The following is a 25,825-nucleotide window of genomic DNA, read 5'->3' on the forward strand; positions in this document are numbered from 1 at the left end:
CCTCCCGCTTAGTTTTTTATTTTCCTCTAAGGGGTTTAGTTTCATTAATAAAACGCCACTAAAGATTTCAGTTGTTAGAAATATATTGTAGCCAGGTGGTGGTGAGGCATACCTTTAATCCCAGCACTTGGGAGGCAGTCAGATATGTGTGAGTTCGAAGCTAGCCTGGTCTACAGAGCAAGTTTCAGGACAACCAGGTCTACACAGAGAAACTGTCTTGAGCAGTCCCTCCCACCCCAAAAGAAATATAGACTCCTTAGTTTAAATGAACTGGAAGGATGCTACAGGTAGCAACACATATTTCTAATTCCAGGATTAGGGAGTTAGTCAGGGCAATCACAAGTTGAAAGCCCACTTGAGCTTCATAGTAAAATCTTGCCTAAAAAATTAAACTTTTTTTAAATCAAAAAATTGGAAAGTACCTAATTCAATTAGCTTGTGTTTCTTTTAAGATGGATACTTAAGTTTGAAGTGGGATCAGAAATAGTGTATGGTCACTCACCTTGAGCACCCAGTCTTGTCTTGAAATGGTATCAGAAAGAAAGTGTATCTTGAACTAAGGCAGGTTAGGCCTTTCATGCCACACCAGTACCTCCCAAGTAGTTCTGGAGCCAGTGAGCATTTGTTTTCATGTTAGGAAACAGTAAAGTTTAATAGTCCACATATTAAAAGAATAAACCTATGAAGAATACATTTGTGGTGTACCAAATGAAAAAATATACAGTGCAGTGAAACTCCAACACATACAAAACAATTTTTGTGCATTTTTGATCAAGAGATTTATATTCTATATTAATTCATAAAGATATAAAAGAAATAATGTGTAGTTTTTGGTAAAGCAACTTTTAAGCTCTTACATATGTTTCAAAATAAGAGCCTGTGGTATGTATAAGATTATATAGATTAAAGTCAAGCCTGCCGAGTTATGCTCTGCTTTAACAAAGAGCTATGTAAAATAACTTAAGTTTTCTATAGAAATTAATTGAGCATATCCAAACCCAGAGTAATACCACACAATATTTAATTATAACCCAGTAGTAGAACTTAGAAAGTCAAGCAGAACAAATCTACTGTCCTCAAATTTACAAATACCTGAAATGATAACAGCATATTTAGAGACATAAATCAGGAAACTGCACATGTTAACAAATAACCATGCATACATACATCTGCTCATTAAACACTGGAGTAAAGAATGAAACTGTTGGAGTCCTCAGGTGTTTGGCTTTCACTCTGTCTGAAGGAAGCACTTTGCATGTCTGCATGGAAACAAAAGCTTTGATAGCTAACTGACAAACGGTCATGCACCTGTATTTGCTTTAAATTAAATTTTCTTCTTTTCCGGTTGTTCAGTAGGTTCTGACTTTGGTGCAGGAAAAGCTTGATGATACAGGTGTCTGTGGGTTGCTGCTGCGCTATAAAGCTTGTATAAAGCCTAGAATATAAAAATAGGTTATAAGACATTAAGCACACAGGTATAACTTTTTCCCTTTTTAGCTTATAGTACTATATAAAATTCAGTGTGCTGAAGTCATACTTTTCAAGTACAGTTTTGTATATGGTGTGCATGCATGTGTGTATGAGTGTTTATGTGTGTAGGTGAGTATGGAGGCCACAGTTGTTGGGTACCTTCCTCTATTGCTCTCTACATTATATATGAGGCAGAATCTCTCACCAATTTAGCCAGTCTAGCCACCAAGCTTGCCCCAAGAATCTCATCTCTACCTTCTAAGCATAGGGAATATTGGTGGGCTACCACATCTACCTGCCATTTGAGTGGGTGTTGGATATCTGAACTCAGGTCCTCATCCTTGGGTGGCGAGTGATTTACCCACTGAGCCCTCTTCTCAGTCCCAAATTGATACATCTTTATATCACTGCCCTTTATCAAGCACTCACTAGCTGGGGCTGAAGAGATGGCTTAGTTGGTTAAAGCACTGGTTGCTCTTCAGAGAACGGGTTCAATTCTGAACACCTACTTGATGGTTCTTAACTACCAGTAATCCCAGTCCCATCAGTCCCAGAGGGATCTGATGCCCTCTTCTGGCCGCCACTGGATATTGCATGCACATGGTACACTACGTGCAGCTGAATACTCACACACGTAAAACAAACAGAGCAGTGCCTAATGTCTTAACATGTAAAATAGTTTTTGTTCCACAGCCTATGCTGCTGGTTGAGCTTATCAAGCTTCTACTCTCTGACTGCACTGCCTTTATCTTAAACATCTAGAATACTATCTCCCAGCCCAGTAGTTTTCCATGTCTCAGGCGTGTGGACATCTCACATTGAAATATTGCCAGTTTTAGACAGCTCAGATCTGTAACCTCCTGCTGTGAATGGATTTTCCAGAACTGGCTACCTTTCCATTCTTACGTGTGTGCTAGGTCAGCTACAGGGTTCCCGCTCCATCCCCAGCCGGGCTCCCTTACTTCCTGTGTTCTCCAGCACTGTTTCCACTACTCAGTTCTGACTACACAGAATCTCATTCAGAACCACCACCTCAAAAAGCCTTTTATCACTGAAATGACCTCCTCTGATTTTTCCACGTATTATTTTAATGGTGTTTGATTCCAGAGAATTTTAGGGCCTTTCCTGAAATAAAGTTTCACTATGTGATCCAGGTTAGCTTTCAATTTTTGATCCTGCTTCCTCCACCTCCTGAATATTGGGATTATAGGCATGTGCCACCACAGCATGCATTCACATATTTACATATTGAACATTTCTGGGTTCTCCTAAGTATCTTCATATTTCCCCCTTGGCTAGTGTGTGAGAGCTATCCCTCTGTCACATACTGAACACCCAATTCTGACTCACGTTTTCTGGAGTGTGTAGTTTTTGAATATTTAGAAGAACTGGGTAAAAGCTTAATATCTGTAGAGATATTCTCAAAAAACTTTTGTGATTCTACATAGATGTTTCCTTTTAAAGACAATTTGTTCATTAGTGTAATGTATATGTATATGTATGCTTTGCATATATGTCTGCACAGCAGAAGACAGCATTAGATCCCAAGGGACTACAGTTATACACACTGCCATGTGGGTGCTGGGAATTGAACTCAGGACCTCTGGAAGATCGGCCAGTGCTCTTATCTGCTGTATCATCTTTCCAGCCTCTATAGCTGTTTTCTTAACACTAAATATGGATAGTGCCATGTTCAGTTCTGTAGATATGGTCAGTACAGCATGGTGTCACCCTAGTTCTGGTACACTCTGCTCCTAGTGTACTTAGCTTAATTCCAGTTCTCCTCAGGTATTAAGTTCCCCTACCCAAGATTTATGTACAAGCTGAAATTTGTTTTGTTCTTGTGGTGAATTTAGTTTACTAAATCCCCTCTTCGATGGAATCTACTTAGATTGTATTCCTGCTGGATTCACTGCAGAACTGCAGGAGGATACCTATGATGGTCAGTCTTCATAGTCAACCTTACAGGATTTAAAATCACTGTGGAAGCACCTCTGGGTACGTCTATGCAGTTGTTTCCAGAAAGATTAACTAGGTAGAGAATACCCACCCTCAGTGTGGGCAAGACTATTTATCCCATGGGCTGTGGTCCCAGACTGGATAAAAGAGAAAGTGTGCTGAGCACCCACCCAGCATCCCTCTTTCTCTGCTCCCTGCCTGCAGCTGCCTCGTGCTCCGCCACCATGCCTTCTCTGCCACAATCCCGCCTCACACTAAGCCAATTAAACCTTTGCTCCTCTATGTTTCTGCTTGTCCAGTATTTGACCAATGTGGGGAAATTAAATACTGCAACATTAGAGCTTAAAACACAAACTTTTCTACACAGGAATGAAATCAAACACCCTTTAATGACACTTTTGTTCAAATTAAGTCCTATATAATTATAATTTGGAATATGTTAAAATTCATACAAATTTACATTTTAGAGAAGTATTTTCTAAAATTATGCTCAAAAATATCCTTTAGCACCTAGCCAAAAATAGGAATATCATGTTTACAAATAATATATGTTAATTAAAAAATGTCAGCTTACCTCATTTGTGCTTCCCTGTAGCAAAGGCAATTTTAAAAGAAAGAAAAGTGTTATATCTTTCTTAATAATGCAATTTTCAACTTCATTTGCACTATCAGTTGTGAGCATTAAGAAAAAATACTCCTGAAGATTTCCATGTTTTATCAAAATATTTTAAAGAGCCTAATTCTGTATTTCAGATAGGTTTTAGGATTGTGGTCTAGGAGGGTTTTGAGGTTTACACAGTGAGAGATGCTGAGATAGTGAGTAGCGTGGGAGGCAGTGGTTTACTTCAGCTTGATTCCTCAAAGGCACACAGCTCACTAGTTACCCTTCTATTATACAGACAAGTGTGCATCTTCACACTGGGATGTGTGTGGGCTACTATCAGCTGCCTCTAGACCACAAATGGTCAAAAGCTTAAAACATAAAATTGTATGGGCACCTTTAATTTCCCTAAATTCTCAGTAAGTAACCAAAGAGACTTCTGGAACAGTGAGTTAGTAAGTTACTAACTATATATTTTTCTCTGTGTTTACCACTGTCTTTCCTGTCCTTAGGCAGTTATTTGAACTCCATGCCATGGCAGCCCTGACTCCCTCAGCTGAGGCTAACTAGACTAAAAAGGGGTAAGCAGCCAACCCACAGGCAGCTACTTCAGAGGGTCCCGCTGTGGCTTACTGCAAGAGTCCAGGTCAAATTCAGTCTGAAGTAATCTGATAGTTAAAGGGAATAATATGTAATCAAATGATTGTGGCTCACATATGCCCCTCACAAAACCAGCGCTAGTCAAGTGCTAAGTTAAGTTTAACTTGGGGTACAACCACTAAATGACTGTTTTCTTATACACTATTAACACTATTAACATTTTAGAATCAGAAAATAAAAATGCTGTTTATGTGTTTTAAATACTAAAATGTCAACTAGAAAGCAGTTGTGTAGGACTTACTGTATTATAGTCAGTTGTTCAAATCTTGGCATATTGTAAAGTTCTAAAAAATAGGCCCAAGTCATGTTCACCTGCATGTTTCTGATATTGAATGCAACACCACTTACACAGTATGTGCATAATTTAACTAAGGAAAATTGAAGGTACTCTTACCTGGTCCCACAAAGCTGCAGCTACCTGGTCGATTACAGCGCCCAGCTCTCGATATTCTCCAGAGTAGCGGATATATGCCCAGGTGCACAGGGTGATAAGCGTCAGTCCCATGATCATGTTGCACAGGCTAGCTATGATGTCCAAACCAATGAATCCAGTCACACCAGCAATCACATACGTGATAAAGATGACAACGAACAGTGTGGCTGGGGTGCGAGCAGCATGGAAGATATTTTTGCTGTCATTGTGCTTAATGTACTGGATGTAGAGTTCGTCTATCTCACTCTCCAGCTGCTGAAGGTAACGCCGGCTGAACTCTTCCCCGCCCATCTTCTTCACACTTCGGAATAACTTCACAGATTCTTCTTTTAGCTGCAGGTGCTTGGTTTGCAGGTCGTTAGGAGCCAAAAATGGTTTGTCACCACCACAAATCTATGTCAGAAAGAGAGGTTTTTGTTTATGTAATAGGAAGTAAATTAACTGTATCTAAAGTTTTCACTAGTAGCTGCCTTTTCTTGGAGTACACTGAAATGCTTCATAAGAATGATGAGCTGAGGGCTGGTGACGTGGCTCAGTGGTTAAGAGCACTGACTGCTCTTTCAAAGGTCCTGAGTTCAATTCCCAGCAACCACATGGTGGCTCACAACCATCTGTAATGGGATCTGATGCCTTCTTCTGGTGTATCTGAAGACAGCAATAGTGTACTCATATACATAAGATAAATAAATAAATATTAAAAAAAAGAGAATGATGAGCTGAGGGGTGGGGCACACTTCCATTATCTTGTGACACTGCAGCCAGAACAGTGTTGCCAGTCATGGTACAGTTAATATGAAAAGCCTATTAAACTGCTATTGTTTAAAGTATGACATATACAATTACATGGAGTACAGAATTTTCATAATAAATGACTATATTTACTACACTATGCTTCTCTCATCATTATTTTAGAGACCATTTCTACTTATTAAAATATAGTTCACTGAAGGGCTGGAGAGATGGCGCAGCAGTTAAGAACACTGACTCCCTTTCCAGAGGTCCTGAGTTCAATTTCCAGCAACTACATGGTGGCTCACAACCATCTGTAATGTGATCCAATGCCCTCTTCTGGTGTGTCTGAAGACAGCATCAGTGTACTAACATACACAAAATAAATAAATAAGTAAATAAATAAATACATAAATAAATACATAATTCTTTTTTTTTTAAGTTCACTGTAACATAGTATTTTGTGTTATGCTAACTACAACTTCATACTTTCTGCATTTATGTATTTTGATTGCATCAAGAAGACAAGTTGAGTGACTAACCTAAACATCTAGGTATATGTACATACATAGTGATGTTTGCATAACAGAATTACTTGATGCATTTCTCAGAGAAGGCTGATACGGTCATCAGTCCAAACTAGTTACCTCCATAGCCATGAGGATTACCAAATGTGGCTAGTATACTGCCTTATATAATAAAGGCTTTTTATATTTTTTGGTGGTGGTTGAGACAGGGTTTCTTTGTGTAGCCCTGGATGTCCTGGAACTAGCTCTGCAGACCAGGCTGGCCTCCAACTCAGAGATCTGCCTGCCTCTGCCTCCCAAGGGCTGGGGTTACAGGCTTGTACCACCGTGCCTGATAATAAAGTCATTCTTAATCCCCTTCCACCTCCGTCTCTCTCAACAGGGACTATTACATCCCTGGCATCAAATGTGCTCTGTAGACCAGCTGGCCTCAAATTCACAGTAATCCACCTGCTTCTGTGTCCAAGTGCTGGGATTAAAGATGTTCCACCATGCCCAGCTCTCTTAACACATAGGAAATAGTATCTATGACTTGAACAAGTTCTTTAAGATGAAAAGACATGACTCTATTTGTTCTTAGAATGAATACAAAGTGCTTATATTTCAGTTCTTCTAGAAGTCAAATTATACTGAAGTAATTTTGACCAATAAAGTTTAATTTAAAGTAATCAAATATAAAACTATTGAACTATGAAGTATATTTTTCTTAGCATTTGCACTGGTTACTTTGAATGGAGCCAAGTGAATATTTTGCTTAGACTGAGTAGAAGCACATTAAATGTTCTTGAACAATACTTTCAAGTTTTTAAAAAGTTACGAGGTAGGCTGGGAAGATGGCTCAGTGGGTAGAAATAACTGCTTATGCAAGCAAGAGGACCTGAGGTCAAATCCCAACAACCATGTAAGAAAAACAAACAAACAAACAAACAGAGACCTGGTTCCAGCTGCACATGCCTGTAGCCCCAGCATTGAGGGGGGAAGACAGGCAGTCCTATCAGCTCACTGGCCCAGCTTAGTTTCTAGCTCAGCGTGAGACTTTCTTCACAGAATACTGTAGTGAGCAACAGGAAATTACTCAGCAGTTTTTACTGGGTTTCACATGTGCGTGAGCACCGACTGCCCACACACATGCATACACATAAAGCAATACAAAGGGATTTTTTTTTGGTTAGCCATGCCCTTAACTTTGGTTACAATTTTAATATTGACAATACATCTGATTATTCTTTAATTATAACCATGTTTCTCTTAATTGTAAGGTTCCACCAATTTTAGATGTCACTTTGATCTTACATTTTTAGGAGAAAATGGCACTTCTCACATTAGTTAAAAATAAAATGAGAAAATATACTACATAAAAATATTGGTTCTTGAGAGTTGATTTTTGTTTCCTACAAGTTTAAAGAGAAATATTAAGCCTATAGAATTAGGTATGCACAGTGGAGAGAGCAGCATATTGCTTTTAGTCACTAACTCTTCCAATGTGGCAATCTGGCCAAATAAAATGTAAGAATATTTTGTTAGAAGAGAACTCTTTTTTAAATATTTTAAAAACTGTTCATTGTGACCGGGTGGTGGTGGTGCTTGTCTTTAATTCCAGCACTCAGGAGGCAGAGGCAGGTGGATCTCTGCATTTGAGGCCAGCCTGATCTACAGAGTGAGTTCTAGAACAGCCAAAGATACACAGAGAAAACCTGTCTAGAAGCCAAACCAACCGAAACCTGTGCATTGTATGTGTGTATTTTCCTTTTGCTATATATCTCAGGCTAGGCTTGAACTCATTGCCTAGGCCAGACTGGCTTCATCTGCGTGGCAATTCTTCTGTCTCAGCTTCCCATGTCCATTATGTAAGGTTCTGTTTTTAAAGTATCTTAGGAATACATGACATGTGATACATATATACATACACATACACACATACATACATACATACATACATACATACTGAGCTAAGTATCACTAAAGTTATCTCTTTGCATATGTACACGGTGTGGTGTGACAGTAAAGAAAGGGTTCAAAGATGAAATACTTTTAAAATCCTGAGCTCTTACCTCTTCCATCTTCTTATTGTATGTGTCCTTGGCGGTTGCAACAGCTGCTAAATTGTTAGCTTCTGCTGTGGCCTTGGGACAAAGTACACGTTATAATGTAAAGTGGAGTCATAAGCATCAGATCATCACATGCAAGAAATGTAGCTGGATCGGCCATCAAGGAACTGAAACAAGTATTTCTACTGCATATTTAAATTATTATTAACTTTTAAAGATGCATAAAACCTAGATTTTTACTTCATAAGCCATAATGTTAAATGACTTCATTTGGATAACTTTTTCTCTTAAAAGTATATTAGTCTTATCTCAATAACCGTGGTGGGAATCAGTGCACCAGCCAGAACATGATGAGTCTGTTTCTAAACAGGTTCAGTATAAAGAGGAGGGAAAGCCTTTGGAACAAAATGGATCTCAACCTAAGTAAATCTGTTGTGTGGAATGTTCTGGCGGAAACACAGACAGGTGGTTAGGAAAGTGGTCTCCAGGCAACTACGAGCAGGAAAGCTTGGCCTCAGAGACAAGTATGCTCTCAGTACTATGACTCCCAGCAAACCCATACCTGTAACATGGACTTGGGGTGTGGCAATTCTTCACCTTGGTAGATCTTTATGTATGCCTAGAACAAAACAACCAAGGAGAGCTTCAGGCCAGCAGTTCCATCAACATTTCTCCTCTTAGGTTGTCTTGGCAGCTTAAAATATTTTCAGGAAGTATCTTTTCTTGCTTTGCTTTTTTAGTTAAGGTTGTTTTCTTCTTCTGAACTGCCCTCTCACTCGTACCCACATGCCAATGCTGCCCTTCCTCAGAAAGACTCCATTCCTCTCCCTTCAAGCTTTCTTCAAACCCCTCCAATGGATGAACCTCCCTTTTCTGAGCCTGTGCCCTTCTATCAGCAGAAGCTCACAGGACTGACCTGCTCAGGGTTCATGAATCTCTGAATCCAAACTGTAAGTCTGGCTACAGGATTAGACCAGAAATTCAGAGAAAGCCATTGTTCAAAGTGATAAAGGAAAATAGATCACACAAAGAGGCATTTTAGATGGTAAAATACCAATTTTAAAATTGACATTTAATCTTGACTCACTTCACAAATCAAGCTAATGTCTTCATTAAATATATGCATGTTGGCAAAGGGCATTTTGGTGTCAAGAGGTAAGTACAAACAAAGTAATTCTCTTAAAAATTCCAATGGTACAGGTAACAGTTTGGAAGAATATTTTTCAGGAAGAAAATATAGTTGCTTTTGGACAATCTTAAAGGTGAAATTCAGCATGGGGAGACTCTGGGAAGCACCCCCATAAAGGTTTGTTCAACTCTTTGAAATATTTTCATTTTGAGTATAGTTCCATCCTCAAAAAAGATTTTATTTCCTTACAAAGTGACTTCTCTTAGGTGTGTCATAATTTTCCAAGGGCTCTTTATGGGGACCTTATGTGTTTGCCCATGGAATTTTTGTGTGAAAGACATGTATTCCAGTGCATGGCAGGGGAAGCATGCTAAAGAGCTCTAGAACTGAGAGCAGTACCTTGAAGTACTCCAGCAGACCTCGGCAGGTGATTTTATTCCCATTAATCTCTTTGATATCTAGGCTCTCGGGACTCAGGAGCCACGGAATCAGTATCTTCAAGTTTTTGATGAATTCGTCATCTATTTCTACAATTAAGGAAAGGAAATTCACCATTATTTTAAAAATCCAGTCCAACCCTCCATCCATGCTTCAGAATAACCCTCTTTTCCCTGCTTCCACTGCCCTGGCCCCAGTGGCAATGCCACCACTCACTTTCCCATAACTTAGCAACTCTGGAGACCTGCTACTAGGAAGTCGTTCTTTTTGACACATCTCCACTCCAATTACATGACTCATATCCATAAAGTATTTCTTGACATTAATTGTTAAACATATTTTATGCCCCATTTATGTAAGTGTTTCATGCAGTCTGAAATCTTTGGGGTCTCACTTATGGTTATGTATAGAGGCTCAAAAGGGGGAAGGCTGGGTGTGGTGTGTGCACCTATAATTACAACTACTTGTGGAGCTGGGGCAGAATCATTTGAGTACTGGTGTTAAGGTCAGGCCTGGTTAATAACAAGTGCAGGCCCTGCCCCAGGGTCTCACTATGCAAGTCTATGATTTGCAGGCATCCCCTCATCTCTGTCTCCTAGATGTACACCTTAGATATGTATGCTACCACACCTATTTGGGGTGGGGCTGAGGGGTGTGTATTTTAGATGTGATTGTATGTAGCCTAGGCTGGTCTCCAACTTGTTATATAGCCAAGGCTGGCTTTGAGCTCCTCTTTCCACCTCCTTACTTCTGGGTTTGTAAGTATGTGTTGTCATAGCCAGCTGACACCATACTGCCAACAAAAAAGTATGAGGCAGATAATTCATGGCTTGTAGTGCACTGACTTCAAAAACTGTCTCACATTCTCCTGCATTTCCTGTGCCTGTATTAGAAGTATAGAAAGCTGGGCAACCTGCAGATCAGCAGTCTCCATTATTTATCTGTTCTTAGCTGTGAGTTCAAGCTTAATGTATAGACTTAGTAAAGCTATAGAATGTAGATGGTTAGATAAGTCCTAGGCATAGAAAACTTTGTAAGTCATTGTAAATACATGGAATAATGTGCATACTATGTATAAGAGGTATGACCAGTGAAATGATTAGTATAATATATCTAGAATATAACAGTTCTTCTTAAATGTCTATATAATAATAAAGTTTTCTTCTTATAAAACCATATGTATATAATTTCTTCCCAAACCTTTTCTTATGAAATTAGAATGGAATGAAAATACACCTAGGCCTACTAAACCAGAAAAGTAACTGTTGCTAAAGCAATTAGCATATTATGGCACGACGTGCTCTGAAGACAGTTGTTAGATTGCTGCTTTGCCTGAAAGAATTGCTAACAATTCTAATTATGGGTCCAGAAAATAACATATGAATAATGGATACAAGTAGTAACCTCTTACAGATATTAGACGACCACAGTAAATTCACAATCTTGAACATTCTTAGATAAGTTCAGATCATTTTACAGAGGGCTCTGTAAGTGTTCAGTAGATCTGTGTAGGTAGACAAACACTCAAAAACAATTGTGTATTTTCATCATTTCTTCAGCAAGTTTTGCCTCAAGAGACAGCAAAGGGAACCCAGGGGCTGGGCCAATGTGATAGCTACCTTAATTACCAAATATACACTTCACAGTGTATGCTTTATAAATAACTCTACAGAGAAAGTGCATTAGCATAGGACTTGTTCATGAACTAACAAAGGAAGATAAATTCTCAAGAGTACCTGCTAAGTCATTAGAAATATCCTTTTCTCCTTATAAGGAACTGTATAGCATTTGACTCTAAAATCTAACTGCTGCTAAGGAAGCTGTGATTGCCTGGTCCTTCTATATAACTCCTTGCTAAATAAAAGACTAGGATGCTAGCAGAAGAATTTAATTCAGTAAAAGCTAGTTGAATGTTATGTGAATGAAACATGATTCAACAGTTTTGACCTCTGGTTTCAAGTATGGAAAGTCCCTTCATTTACAGCAGTTAAATTTCATCTTCATTTCAGCAGTTAAATAACATTTTTAAGAACACTGGAAATACTGTTATTGTTTAAATATACTATATTTTTTCTATCTATTCTTCTGTTGAGGGACATCTAGGTTGTTTCCAATTACTGTCTTATGAGTAGATAACCAATGAACATGTAAATCCTGGATCGTATAATGTGATGATTTCTAGTCTGGATGTCCTGTGGGATAACCATGGTATTTTTCAGAGGGCTGTCATCTCTAGCAAAAACAAATGTCTATTAAAGATGCTATTAAAGATGTCAATGATTGGAATGCTTTGTAGAACAGTGGACAAATTATTAGCATTGATGATGAGCTAGAAAGTTCTTTCTGCTTGTGAAACAGCACAGGAGAATGTACTACCAAAGAATAAAATTTTCATAATCATTTGTATCCAGAAGACATTTGTTTTTGCTAGAGATGCCAGCCCTCTGAAAAATACCATGGTTATCCCACAGGACATCCAGGCTAGAAATCATCACATTATACGATCCAGGATTTGCATGTTCATTGGTGATCGACTCATAAGACAGAAACTGGAAACAACCTAGATGTCCCTCAACAGAAGAATGGATAGAGAAAATATAGTACATTTACATAATGGCGTATTAGTCAGACATTAAAAAAAAAAGAAATGAAATTTTCAGGTTAATGGACGGAACTAGGAAAAAAATCATCCAAGTGATAAGGAAACATAGACCCAGAAAGACAAATGTAGTATACATTTGCTTATATATGGGTATTAGCTTTTAGGTCAATGATAACCAAGCTATAATCCAAAGAACCACAGAGGTTAGGTATAGAGTAAGGTACTGGAGGAACGGACAGATTTCCCTAGGAAACAGAAAGAGAATAAATAAGTTGCAAATAGATGGGAAGGGGATTGGAATGGGGAGGATCAAGTGGAAAGAGGAGGGAAATCAGAGAGGCAGGTAAAATTATGGGCTATTGGAAGGGGAGTGTGGAAACCTAATACAGCAGAAGCACACTGCTGAGAACAACACCCACATTATAAGCTGGTCTACATAGAGCTTTCACCCCTACATGTTAGTGTCTTAGGTACAGGAAGGTATTCTGCAAAATACCAGGCCAGACACAGACCCTTTGGTCTACAATGGTGTCCTGCCTGCAAGATATGCTAGGGCCACCACCAACCAACATCTGATTTGACTGAAGGTCTATACCTGACACTGCCTGGTTGACCAAGAACATGATACTAGATATCCCAGGGACCTAGGGTAAAAACCAAGTACTATTGTTCTAAAAATATTAAAAACAAAAAACAGACAAAAAACAAAACAGCAGTGACTCTTAATGACATTCTGTTATATTTATTTATACCTTGCTCAGCCATCATCAGAGAAGCTTCCCCCTGCAGCAAATGGAAAGAAATACAGAGATCCACAGCCAGACATTGAATAGCGAGCAAGAGACCTTGGAACAGTCCACTCTAAATAGGGGCTCTCCACTAAATTCCTCCCCTCAGAGCCCAAGGGACCCATGGAAGAAGAGGCAGAAAGACCACAAGAGTCAGAGAAGATGGAAAAACACCAAGAAAACAAGGTCTTCTAAATCAACATGATTGAAACACATATGAATTCACAGAGTTGGAGGCCACACACACATGGCCTGCATTTGTCACACCAGTTATGGTCCTAGAGCCCTAAAAAAAAAAGTGGACATATGCCCTCATCCATAACCCAGAAGCCATCTCCAATTGATAACTACTTGCAAATGAAAATTTAGTTTCCTCCAAGGGAGTCTCATTGGAGAAGAAGCAAATTACTCTTCAGGGCATGCCCAGCTATAGATGTCTAACAGAAAATAGACTCAAGGGCATCTTTGGAGGTTCCCTGTCTCATAATGTCATGATGGGACTCTTCCTTTTTAAAAAACAAATTCTTATTTTAATTTATATATTTTCTTCTATCCTTTTACCTTATAAGTCTTCTGTGTATATATGAGGAGAACCCTGATGTGTGAACAGGTGAGTTTCTGTTTCTTGTGCTTTTCTCTTGGGCTCTTTTACTTTTATTTGTTTTTCTTGTCCAATTCTGATGTGTTAGTTTGGGTTTTATCTTATATTTTATTTCATTGTCATCCCATAGAAGCCTATTTATTTTCTAATGAGAGACAGAAAGGGGGTGGATGTGAAGGGAAGTAGGGAAGACCTGGGAGAAAAAGAGGGAAGAGAAGCCATAAACAGAATATATTATGTGAGACAAAAATCAATAAAAGAAAAATAATCAGTGTGAGATTGAAAAATACTGTAGATAACAGATTTTCAAAACTGCTAAAGAAACCATTTAAATAAAGTAGGACATTTGTGTGTACAAGGTAGATTCAGCAGTAATCCTATAATGTATACAACCCTCATTAAAACAAAAACTTTAGGGTAACTGAGCCACTTTCAGTTCTCTTTTTCCCAGGACTAGCTCATTTGCAAATTCTCAGTTGGCAGATAGTTGCAGTCAACTGCATCGGCCAATGTCTATGTGGACATATAGATGCAAATGGATAGAGAACAAATTATTACAAAGTAGGCGTGTACATCTGTGAGATTTTTCTTTCCTAACCCTTCCTGAGCTTAGGCACTGCAAAGTGCCTCAGCAGATGCATGAGCCCCCAGCTGCTTGCTACTGTAACAGAACAGACTAGTGGGCTTCTTCCTTTCCAATTGGAACCTTTGTTCAGGCTTATCCCTCCATCCCATACCCCCTGCTTCTGTTTATGGCTCCTAATTCTAGAGAAGAATAACAGGCTTTATGGAAGCTTGCTCTTTATGTACTTTATTCAAGACACACTGAAACTTTTAGTAATTTCATAATAGTAAAAGGACTATGTGTCCACTAGTGGGTTAAAAGTCAGAAGCAACAGTGAGATTACAGGCTTTTGACATCTGCATGTTAGTATGATGTGCCCATCACTGTCTGCTGTTGTAAAGAAAGGAAAAAGAGGAAGATTCTGTAAAAGTAACTTTTTTTTTTTTTTTAGATTTATTTATTTATTTTATTTATGAGTACACTGTCGCTGTCTTCGGACACACCAGAAGAGGGCATCCAATCTCATTACAGATGGTTGTGAGCCACCATGTGGTTGCTGGGATTTGAACTCACGACCTCTGGAAGAGCAGTCAGTGCTCTTAACCGCTGAGCCATCTCTCCAGCCCTGTAAAAGTAACTTTTATTCATCTGAAGAAATTATTGTCTCAGGTTTTTCTTCCAACCACATTGGGCACCAAATGTAAAAATAACTATTATTTGCCTGAAGAGAACGGTCTCCAAAGCTTACTGCCTCAGTCTGCTAACCTAGGCCTAGTCCTGAAAGCTTCTAGCCTCCATGCAATCTTATCTAGGCCTAGAATGTTTTCAGCCTCTGACAGTCACTGCTGAGTAAGATCACCCCTTCTTAGTTCTTTCTGAGCTCTGGCTGGTTCAACTCAGCTGTTCTGGCTCAAACTTCTCTCCAAGCTGACTGATTCAATCTGGCTTCTCTCTCTTAGACTCTCCTGAATTGCTTTGCTTGGCCTCATACTAACTTTGACAATATGTTCTAATTTTCTGGCTCCTTTTTATTCTCTGGCTCATTCTGTCTTTATCTCTCTTCAATCTGTCTCTGAAAGCTGTCCTTGTAAAACTGCCTCCTTTTTTCCCCTCTCTCTGTCTCTTTGTGCTGTTCCTTATATAGCTCTCTCTTCTCATGAGAGTTGGGCATATCCCATTCTGTCAAATCTTTCTCTGATTTGTCACTTTGTCTGCCACTCAATTAGACATCACTTTCAAACATGGACGCTTCCTTCTAAAAACTAACATTACCTTCATTGTTTGGGATCAAAGGTATGTACTAAGGACATGTCTGTATCCCAACCAGAGGGATTAAATGTGTTGCTAAGGGCTGAGCTACACCACAACTAGGAACAGAATTTTTCAGTAAATAACACAATCTTAGGGTTCATAATGTGATCAAATATCTGGCAACAAGATTCTTAGGTTTACAAAAGCAATGCTGGTGGCTCAGAAATTTAGAATTTTGACTATTATATCAATGGCAATGTTAAAGATAAAAGTGTCAGACAATCCTATGGATGCAATGGAAAATACTTTTGATGATCATCAAATCTGCTAGTTTCTAAAAACTGATACAAGATATGTTGTCAACTTTAAAAATCCCTTTGAACAAAAAAAAAGTAATTTCACTGTTTCACCTGGTGCAATGCAAAAAAGTCATAATAAAGACAAGAAAGTTTGAATTCCACAGTGTGTTCAATGATAGGCTCATAAATCAAAAAGTCAAAACTACCTCAAACTACCTCAAATGAACTACAAAGCAAATGTCTAAAGATAGTGCCTTGCCTTTCTCAGGAATGTAAAATTCCATTTCTGAAGACCCTACCTCTACTCCCATGCCTTTCAAACATAAGTCAACTTCTGTTAGTGCAAATTACATGCTGTAGAAGATATTAGCTGAAAAACACTTAGTGCTTACTCTTTTGTTTTACAGATATTGTTCTTATATAGAGAAGACTTTGCTTTTGAGTGAAGTTTTTATAATTGTTAAATTCTTCAGTAGTCATTTTAAAGAGTCTAGAGTCATTTCATTACTGAATTCAGTGTTTGCTTTTAGTTCCTAAATATGCATTTCAACAAATGCAACATCCCAAAACACAGATATTTTCCCACTTTAATATAAATAAGGGAGCTAAGTGCATACAGAAGCAATTTTCAAAGCACAGAGATGAGAGGTGAGGGTGCTGCCTGCTGGTGGAGGCAGCGTGGGGTCTGTGTTCACATTCAGTACCATAGATCCCAGAGATGACTCAAGGGGAGCTCTGGCACCAAGCCCAGTTCTCTTCATCTGCCTCATGAGTGTATAAGCTAAGCCACAAGCCAGCAGAGTCGATTTCATGATCTGATAAACAATGCACATGTATTCATTAAGAGGCTGACAAACCTTTTAGTTTTCCATCAAAGTTTGGGTTTGTAGCTACTTTTAAGCCAGGATGAGGTAGAAGAAAACAGGAAATGTTGGTAAAACAGGAATGGATATGCTTCCTGACATTCTGTAGTTCTTCATGCTGGTTCCCTGAGACCTGCAGAAATCATTCTGAAGTTAAAAGTTTCTTGGGACAAAAACTGAACAAAGGATTTCTGTAGCATCCTATACTTGCTCTGTCTGCTTCATAATGATAAAAAACAGCATGATGTGGCTAGGACTAAAGGATTGACTTTGTCTATATAGCCATATCTACATATAGCAAACACTTAGTGCAATTAACAAGCTTCTGTCTTCCTACAAAACAACATGGTCATGTCTATCACAGCAATAATCCAGTCTCTGGTATAAATTTCTGTTATAGTTCTCTGTCTATTGCTATGACAAACACCATGACCAAAAGCAGCTTGGGGTAGAAGAGGATTATTTCCACTTCACTTTATAGTCCATCACCAAGGGAAGTCAGGCCATGATCTCAAGGCAGAAGTGAGGTCTGAAGCAGAGGCCATGGAGTAGTGCTCCTTATTGGCTTGTTCCTTATGGCTTGCTCAGCCGCTTTCTTGTACAATCAGAGCCACCTGTCCAGGGGTGACACCACCCACAGTGGGCTGGGCCTTCCCACACCAATCATCAAGAACCCCTATCCCCTATGCTGGACAGACTTTCTTACAGGCCAGTCTGATGGAAGCATATTCTCAGTTGAAATTCTCTCTTCCCAGGTGACTCTAGCTTAGATAAAGTTGACCAAACAACACCCCCAAAACCAACAAAACAAACAAACAAAACTAAGCAGCTCAACACTTAAATTCCTGGCAGGCATCCGAATGGCTAGGTATTTCATACAACCCTAAATATTCACAGTCCATCTTAGACATGTGTTTAACAGTCTGTAGAAAACACAGAATGAAACACTTATCAAAACTGCCAGGAAAAGTGAGTCTAGATCTTTACACTGTAGTCTTGTACTGTTTTGAGTCTTCAAGATAAAATTTTGCCTTTAAAAACAAGTTAGTGTTTTATTATAACTACTAAAAAAAGTATTCGTATCAAATCATTGACAATACTTAAAATTACAATTCTATGGGTTATTACAAACCTACCTTGGGTTGTTTATAGAGATACTATGAGGGGCAGGTGAAATTGTGGCTCCTGAGTATTCAGGAAATCATCTAACAGAGATCCTCTGGCTTAGTTCAGGAGATATGGCACACACGTAAATAACTAACCAACCTTGAGGCGTTTTTCCAAGAACTTGGCGCCACCATCAGCTCCATATGAAAATTCGTATGGGAAACTCCAGTCTCGAACAAGAAATATCAGACTCTGAAAGCATAAGAAAGGGTGGGTGAGAGAGTTTGGAAGCTGCAGCCCTCTGCCTTTTACTGGAGCCAATCACATTACTGCATCATAACTTATCAAACTGGCATTCAAAGTGAATACCAGTTTCTCAGCAGTCCACATGGCATCATTATGCTTCCCCTATGTATGAACAGCAAGCTGCCTCCGAACTCTAGGATGAGTGCATCCCACTGAGATGTGAGACAGTCACAACCCACCATTAAGCTGGCTGAATGGAGCTATGATTAGATTTTGTGTGATGTGTTCCTATGAGTCTCTCTGTCTCTCTCTCTGTCTCTGTCCCCCTACCTCTGTCTTTTTTATGCTACAGCAGAATATATATATAAGATACAAGACTGCCTTTTAAAAAATTAATACTTTTGAGACAATTTCACAATGTAGTCCAGGCTAGTGTTGAACTCACTGTGTAGATCAGGCTGTCCCTGAACTCAACAAACAATCCTCCGGCAAGCATACTCTATGTACTGGCTGGTTTTGTGTGTCAACTTGACACAAGCTGGAGTTATCACAGAGAAAGGAGCCTCCCTTGAGGAAATGCCTCAATGAGATCCAGCTGTAAGACATTTTCTCAATTAGGGGCCCATTGTGGGCGGTGCCATTCCTGGGCTGGTAGACCTGGGTTCTATAAGAAAGCTTACTGAGCAAGCCAGGGGAAGCAAGCCAGTAAATAGCATTCCTTCACAGCTTCTGCATCAGCTCCTGCCTCCAAGTTCCTACTCTGTGTGAGTTCTTGTCCTGACTTCCTTTGGTGATGAACAGCAATGTGGAAGTGTAAGCTGAATAAGCCCTTTCCTCCCCAACTTGCTTCTTGGTCATGTTTTGTGCAGGACTAGAAACCCTGACTAAGATATCAGCTTTTATCTTTTTGTTTTTCTTCTTAAAAGTTTCTTTTTGAACTTTTTGTGTATGTGTATCTATGTGTACCTATGTATATGTGTGTAGGGGTCAGAGGACAACTGGTGGCAGTTGGTTCTTTTTTTCTACTATGTGAGTTCTAGGGACTAAACTCAGGTATAAGCCTTAGCAGCAAGCACCCCACCCTTGAACCACCTTGCCAGCCCTCTACCAGCTTTTTTCTAAATTGAATTATTTTATTATTTTATATAACTGATAACATTCATTTTCTTATCACAAAGTACAAAGTCCAAAGAAGAAAATTTAAAATGCATTCCAAATCTCAAAAGCAACCACAGCTAACAAGGAGTAGGGCAAGGGAAAAAGACAAGTCTATTTGTTTTAAAGACAATATCTTAATGACACAACCAAAATGAAAACATTACAATAAAATATAACTGAAATTAAATATCTACAGACATAGGATGGGAGTTAAAACAGTAATGAGCTCCACGTAACTGATTTTTCACTTCACTAAAAGTTCACAAGTTGTATGTTCACTTTAAAATCTTCTGTGTTAAAATATGTTCTATACAGAAAATCGCGTATACTGACATGGCTTAACATATTTTCAGAAATTTAGCACTCCGTGTAATCAGCACCTAGACGGACAAACAACGTCTGCTGCTCCAGGAGCCCCAACCCCTGCTTCTTCCCCTCACCCCGGCTTAACAGACATCACTGTTTTGACTTTGATTTGAGAATCATAGGTTAGTTTTTCTTGTCTTCATCCAACATTGTATTTGTGAAGTTGACCATACTGCTGCATAGCTTTATCATTCACAGTCATCACTGCACAACATTCCATTATGTGATGAGCAAAGTTGATGGTTAGCCTAGGTATCTGTTTTTAAGAATATTTTTGACCCTTCACTTCTTGCCATGAAAAAATTAGCCTTTTCAGACTTCCTCTTATCTTTCCTTCTGTCTCCTATTTATTTTTTATTTTTTAAGTAATAACTTTGAAATAACAATAAAAGAAGTTGAGTATAAATAATTAAAGTACAATAAACACAGGTAGCTCTATCAAGAATATATCAGTACTTATGTTGATGTCCATATAAAATACTTAAATGATCTAATTCTGGAAAGCTAATACTACATTTATGTGCATATCATATAAAATATGTGAAATTAATCATATCCTCTTAGAATCAGTGGTCAGTAAATATCTGAACTAGTTTTTGATGTGTTTAATCAATCAATTTCAATTTTAATTTCTGTTTCAAGTAGAGAAAAAGACTACCAAATACTTTGAGACCATATAAACAATAGCTTGCTTCCATCAACAGCTTGTGATAGCCAGCCCATCAGCAAGACTCATTCTGTGAGAAAACAAACTGATGACCTTGTTTTGTGGGTTACAGAGACAAGAATGGGTAGTGTTGGTCTTACAGTGTGTGTTCTGTTGAAGCATGCTATGTGGTTCAAGGGTGAGGAACAGGCTGACCCCAGCCACAGTAAGTTTCCTGAACCAGACTTGATGAAAGGCTCTCAATGCTTCTCAATGCTTTTACCATTTCTCTCTCTGTCTCTGTCTCTCTTTCTCATATTGTTGGAGTTTTTTTTTTAAGACAGGATCTCACTATGTAGCCTTGGCTGGCTTAGAAGCTGATATGTAGACCAGGTGGCCTTGAATTCATAGAGACCTGCCTGCCTCTGCCTCCTAAGGCCTGCAAGTTTTAAAGGCATTTCCCCACCACACCTGGCCTAACCATGTTTTCCACCTGAGGGTTAGACTAGCTGGATCAGAGACAGTGACTGCTACTGTGGACAGTGCATATCTGTTAAAATACTGAAGTCTACAGCCCATTTCTATCTTCTGGAGCTACATTAAAACACAGCTCTGGATCAAGATTTAAATTCAACTTCTACAGCCTCTGAGCCAGCTGTTTTAAGTAGACTTGAAGCAGTGTGGCACTTCCTTTGCTATGAGACCCTTCAAGAGAGAAGCTTCTTCAGAGGTTATCAGAAAGGAAAGAACTCCACAGAGAGCATGTCTGGTGGAGAGAAATTGAGCAGAGAGAATACAGGGTGGTGAGTTTCAGACAGCAAGATGAACTGAGGGGCAGCATTCTAGAGTCAGTGAATTTAAGACTCTGATTTTGAACTCAATAGGTTTCCTTATATGAAAATTATGTACAAATATTAATGTATGTACTATGACCATTAGTGGACAATGTTGACTATCCTCATTGTCTGAGGAGTTTCATGTAACTGGTACTCTAGGATAAAATAAGCAAACTACAAAGCTGCTGTCCTTAAGATCTAAAGGTTAACTAATGAGATGGGATATGGTCATTAAAATACAAGATCACAAATTATAGTTCAACAAGTGCTAGGGATAAGGAGCAGAAGAGAAGATGGTGGCTGGATTCAAGGCTTCAGACCTGTGGCCTGGACAGAGAGATTAGGTCTGCATTGTCATGGTATGTCTAAGCAGAATTAAGCTTACAAAGTACTCTGATTGGCCACTTCCTCACTGGATAAAAAGAGAAAGAAACTGAGAAGTAATAGCCCTACCACAGTGAGCACCAACCTGTATAATGTATAAAACAGAATTCTGCACTGAGCCTGGCACAGAACAAGCATTGGCTGTTGTCATCTTTGTCTAGCAGTTACATTCTATAACCTAAATGTGGAAACCAAGAGAACTTTGGCCTGAACCTTGACCTAACTCTGTGTTGCCAGATGCCTAACTCTAATTCATGAAGCTCTGGGATCACTCTGCTCCCTGGACAGAACCTAGGTAGGGTGGGTGGCTCTCCCAGGCAGCTGTCCTTCCCTGTGGTCCCATCACACTCTAATCCCTCCCCACCCCTAGCAGGCAGACTGTAGCCTCTTTTTCTCAGCGAGGTCAGGTATTTTTCTGGCATTATTTGGCAGCTTCAATCAGCACAGATTTTTGCCCAAAAGTGACTTGCAAAATTCCCTGGAAGTGATTCAAGCCACCTAATTGTTTGTGTCATGTATTTCCTTACTACACTATACTACACTACACTGCACACACACACACACACACACACACACACACACACACACACACAAAGGCAACTTTCAGCCTCACTGAAAGCTCACTGGGATTGATTGGATCATGATTATATCTCCACTCAGATGAGTGTGAAAAAAACTTTTATCTCTTAGAGGAGATTAAGTTCTGTTCTGATGTCAAAAGCACTGGTGGGATTTGAGAACATGAAAATGGTTAATAAAGGCACTGTGGGAGGGAGGAGCTCGGGAAAGAGTACTTACTTGTGTGTAAGGTCCTGGATTCGATTTAAAAGACAGAGAGAGAGAACTCTGGAAAAGACTAGGAAAAGGTAATTGAGAAAATAACGTACTAACACTGAGGAGATGAGTAGTAAGAGACTAAATGTCAACAGTCCTCAACTACACATCTAAGACAGAATCAAGGACTCTGAGAGTAAGTGAAGTTCATGCCCAGGAAAGCTTTTTCTTTTTAAGGACTTGCCGCCTCTGAATTTCCTATTACAAGTAAACTTGAATTTACTGAGCACCTGTGTATAGACACAGAACTCCATCTCTGGGACTGGAACCCTCCCTGCTGTAGATGCTGTCTGTTGGGTTTGCGAAGTGGCTGAAACAGACCTTAGCCATACTGTGTATGGCCTGGACAGTTCAGCTTCCTTTTCTCCACAGTGACTATTCGTTAAGACGGTATGATCTGAAATGATTTTAATTCAAGTGTTTCTGTGAAGGATGCTTTACATCCATAACCAAGGCTATGGTTGTCATCTCTTCTCTAAAAGCTGCACTGCCACAACTCTGCCAACACTTCCCACCTGCCTCAGGTCACCAGGCTCAGAAAGGCCTAGAAGTCAGCAATATCATGGCCACTATTTAAGTTTAAGACGGCTATATAAGTTTTGTAGACTGGCTACTAAACACATCTGCCATATAGACATGCATCAGTATATACAGCATTGGCCCGAGTGAATCGTGAGACTGATAATCAGTTGGGGACTAATTCTATTTCTTTGTAACTTACATAGAAGGGTTCATGCCCAGGAAAGCTTTTTCTTTTTAAGGACTTACTGCCTCTAATTTTCCTATTACAAGTAAACTTGAATTATACAGAGGGTATAAACTGGCTAAATAGTAGGTTCTGGGACTGTGATAACCAGAGAGCATTTAACATTAAAGCAGAGGACATCCTGAAGTCCATATTCCAGCATAAGGGAGGATCTTCTCAGCATGGATCCAATGATAGACACTGTCATTGCCACTATAGCCCAGTCTGAGAGATTATGAGTAATACGCTCTGTGAGAGCCACAAGAAACTGGTGGCTACATTTACCCAAGAACATAGAAAAATTCAGACTTGCTTGAAGTTGAATTTAGAATGAACTTTAAATAACATCTGATAATCTGAAAAATACCTACAATTAGTCACACAGACCCAGATCCAAGGATTTGCTCATCCAGTGCAGATCAGTATACAGCTAGGCATGGCTCATGAAAGCTCAAATGACCAAGGAAGCAGCATTCCCAGCCGTCCACAGCGATCACTCACCTGTCACATCTGACCAGAGATTTTCACCAGCATCTCAGGACTGGACATTAGTTTTGATCAAAAGAAACTTTCAACTGCACCTTTTAAAGCTATAATTAATGTAAATAAATGTTATTTATAGGACAGATAACATCAAATGGCTCCTGTTGGATTGCTATACTTACAATGGGAGTGCTTGTAGTGACTAAAACAATCAAAAAATAAGCAAGGTCACTAGAAGAGATCTCATTATCTCTTACCATAGACTGTAATCTGTGTTACATTGCTTAGAGCTTGCTTCTTGAGGCTTGCAAGGAACAGTTTTTACAATTTGTTAAGTAAACTGAAGTACCATCTAAAAGCTATTTTATGCTGTTATTTTCTATTTTAAAAACTATTTTATATAAATGAGCATTTTGCCTGCAGGTATGTCTGAACACCACTTAAGTGCCTGGTACCACAGGAGCTAGAAGACAGCATCGAATCCCCTGGGATTGGCATTTCAGATGATTGTGAAACACCATTTACATAACAGGAATAAAACTTGAGTCTTCTAGAAGAACAGCCTGTGCGCTTAACTGCAGAGTCATCTCTCCAGCCTCATTCTTAGCTATTTTTTTCTACTCTAAATATGAATTATGCCACTAATGTTATATGTCCTGAGAACATTGTTATAGTATTATTTTATTATATGTGTATAATGCATGTATTATATATATTAGCATCTTTCCTTTTAATTATATGATGCATAGTATCTTTTTATTTTGAATTTAGCTAATCTCAAATTTTATTCAAAGGCTTTGGATGTTACTGCTTAATAAGTTTCTCATTTCAATTTCAAATAGATTAAAAACCCATACTTTAATGTTTAAGAAGTCATTGTTGATTCATTCAGTCAAAACTGTAGGGGTTTTGTTTTCTTAATTTTATGTATATAAATGGTTTTGCCTGAATTTATGCCTTTGTACTATGTGCATGCATTACCCAGAGAGGTCAAAGGAACATTGGATCCTCTGGAATTGGAGTTATACATAGTTGTGAGCCACAACTGTGGGTACTGGGAACAGAATCCAGGTCCTTGGGAAGAACAGCAGAAGTTCTTACCTGCTGAGCCGTTTCTCCAGTCTCAGAACTGTTTTTTTTTATTTGTTTTATTTGTTTGCTTGCTTGCTTGCTTGCTTGCTTGCTTAAATGTGTATGTTTGGTATGTTAGTGCATATGCAGATACATGTGTTTATGTGTGGTGGTGAGTTGCAAATGTGTTAACAAACATGTAGAAACCAGAAAACAGCTTTGGGTGGCATTCCTCAGGAGCTGTTTGTTCACTTTAGCTTTTAAGACAGGGTCTTGTACTGGCCCAAAACTATCAAAGTAAACTAGGCTAGTTGATCCTCCCGCTGCCAGGAATGGCCTGTCTCCACATGCCCAGTGCTGGGTGTAGGAAGCACAACTTAGAACAAGCACTTACCTGACTGAGACGTTTCACCAGCCCCCAAACTTTCTTCTCACTGATATTTCATAACATCTACATGTTTTACCAATAAGCAGGAATCTCAAAAGGTTTTCCTGTTATTTATCTTTAGGTCACTGGCATTTTTCTTAATCAAAGACAAAATGTCTGTCTATATGTTTGTCTGTGTTTTGTCTGTCTGTCTGTGTTCTGTCTGCCTGCCTGTCTGTCTGTTGGTTTATCTGGCCATGTGTTAGGAACAGTGACTTGAAGTCTGTTTCTAGAATTTACAATCTAGTCACCAGTCCTGAGAGTAGTTAAAAGTCAAGGAAATGTTCCAGCTGCCATTCAACACTTCAACACCACCTAACAGATGAATTAAAAAAAATAAACACAAGAACACAGAAAATACTTTGAACCACATTGAATATTTAAAAGCAGGATTGGTTTTGTTTTCCCTCAACACCTCCTCTACCCTTGCCTTGACTTCAGGGGTCAGACTGAGACTGCTTCTAAAGAATCCTCCACTAAACATTTCGAGGAAATATCTCCTGGACATCCTGAATACAATCTGATAGGAGACCTCCCAGTCACATGTACACACAGAAGC

General features: G+C 39.0%; 1 protein-coding gene across 3 annotated transcripts in view; it reads right to left on the bottom strand.

Moving 5' to 3' along the window:
* Positions 1–1,004: 1,004 nt before the first annotated feature.
* Atl1 (atlastin GTPase 1) overlaps positions 1,005–25,825 on the bottom strand; it is a 69,226-nt gene continuing 44,405 nt past the window's right edge. For 2 of the 3 annotated variants that reach the window (XM_028782067.1, XM_028782076.1), the window contains exons 8-15: positions 18,230–18,322; positions 16,958–17,096; positions 9,956–10,083; positions 8,990–9,046; positions 8,431–8,502; positions 5,085–5,516; positions 4,004–4,018; positions 1,005–1,435 (exon numbers count right to left, since the gene is read on the bottom strand). In XM_028782067.1, the coding sequence (XP_028637900.1) occupies positions 1,325–1,435; positions 4,004–4,018; positions 5,085–5,516; positions 8,431–8,502; positions 8,990–9,046; positions 9,956–10,083; positions 16,958–17,096; positions 18,230–18,322 (1,047 nt within the window). In that variant the 3' untranslated portion in view covers positions 1,005–1,324. The remainder of the gene's footprint in view (positions 1,436–4,003; positions 4,019–5,084; positions 5,517–8,430; positions 8,503–8,989; positions 9,047–9,955; positions 10,084–16,957; positions 17,097–18,229; positions 18,323–25,825) is intronic. The other variant, XM_028782082.1, reaches the window with a different exon arrangement.

The sequence above is a fragment of the Grammomys surdaster genome, unplaced genomic scaffold, assembly GCF_004785775.1.
Source record: "Grammomys surdaster isolate TR1022 unplaced genomic scaffold, NIH_TR_1.0 98, whole genome shotgun sequence".
In the NCBI taxonomy this organism is placed as follows: Eukaryota; Metazoa; Chordata; class Mammalia; order Rodentia; family Muridae; genus Grammomys; species Grammomys surdaster.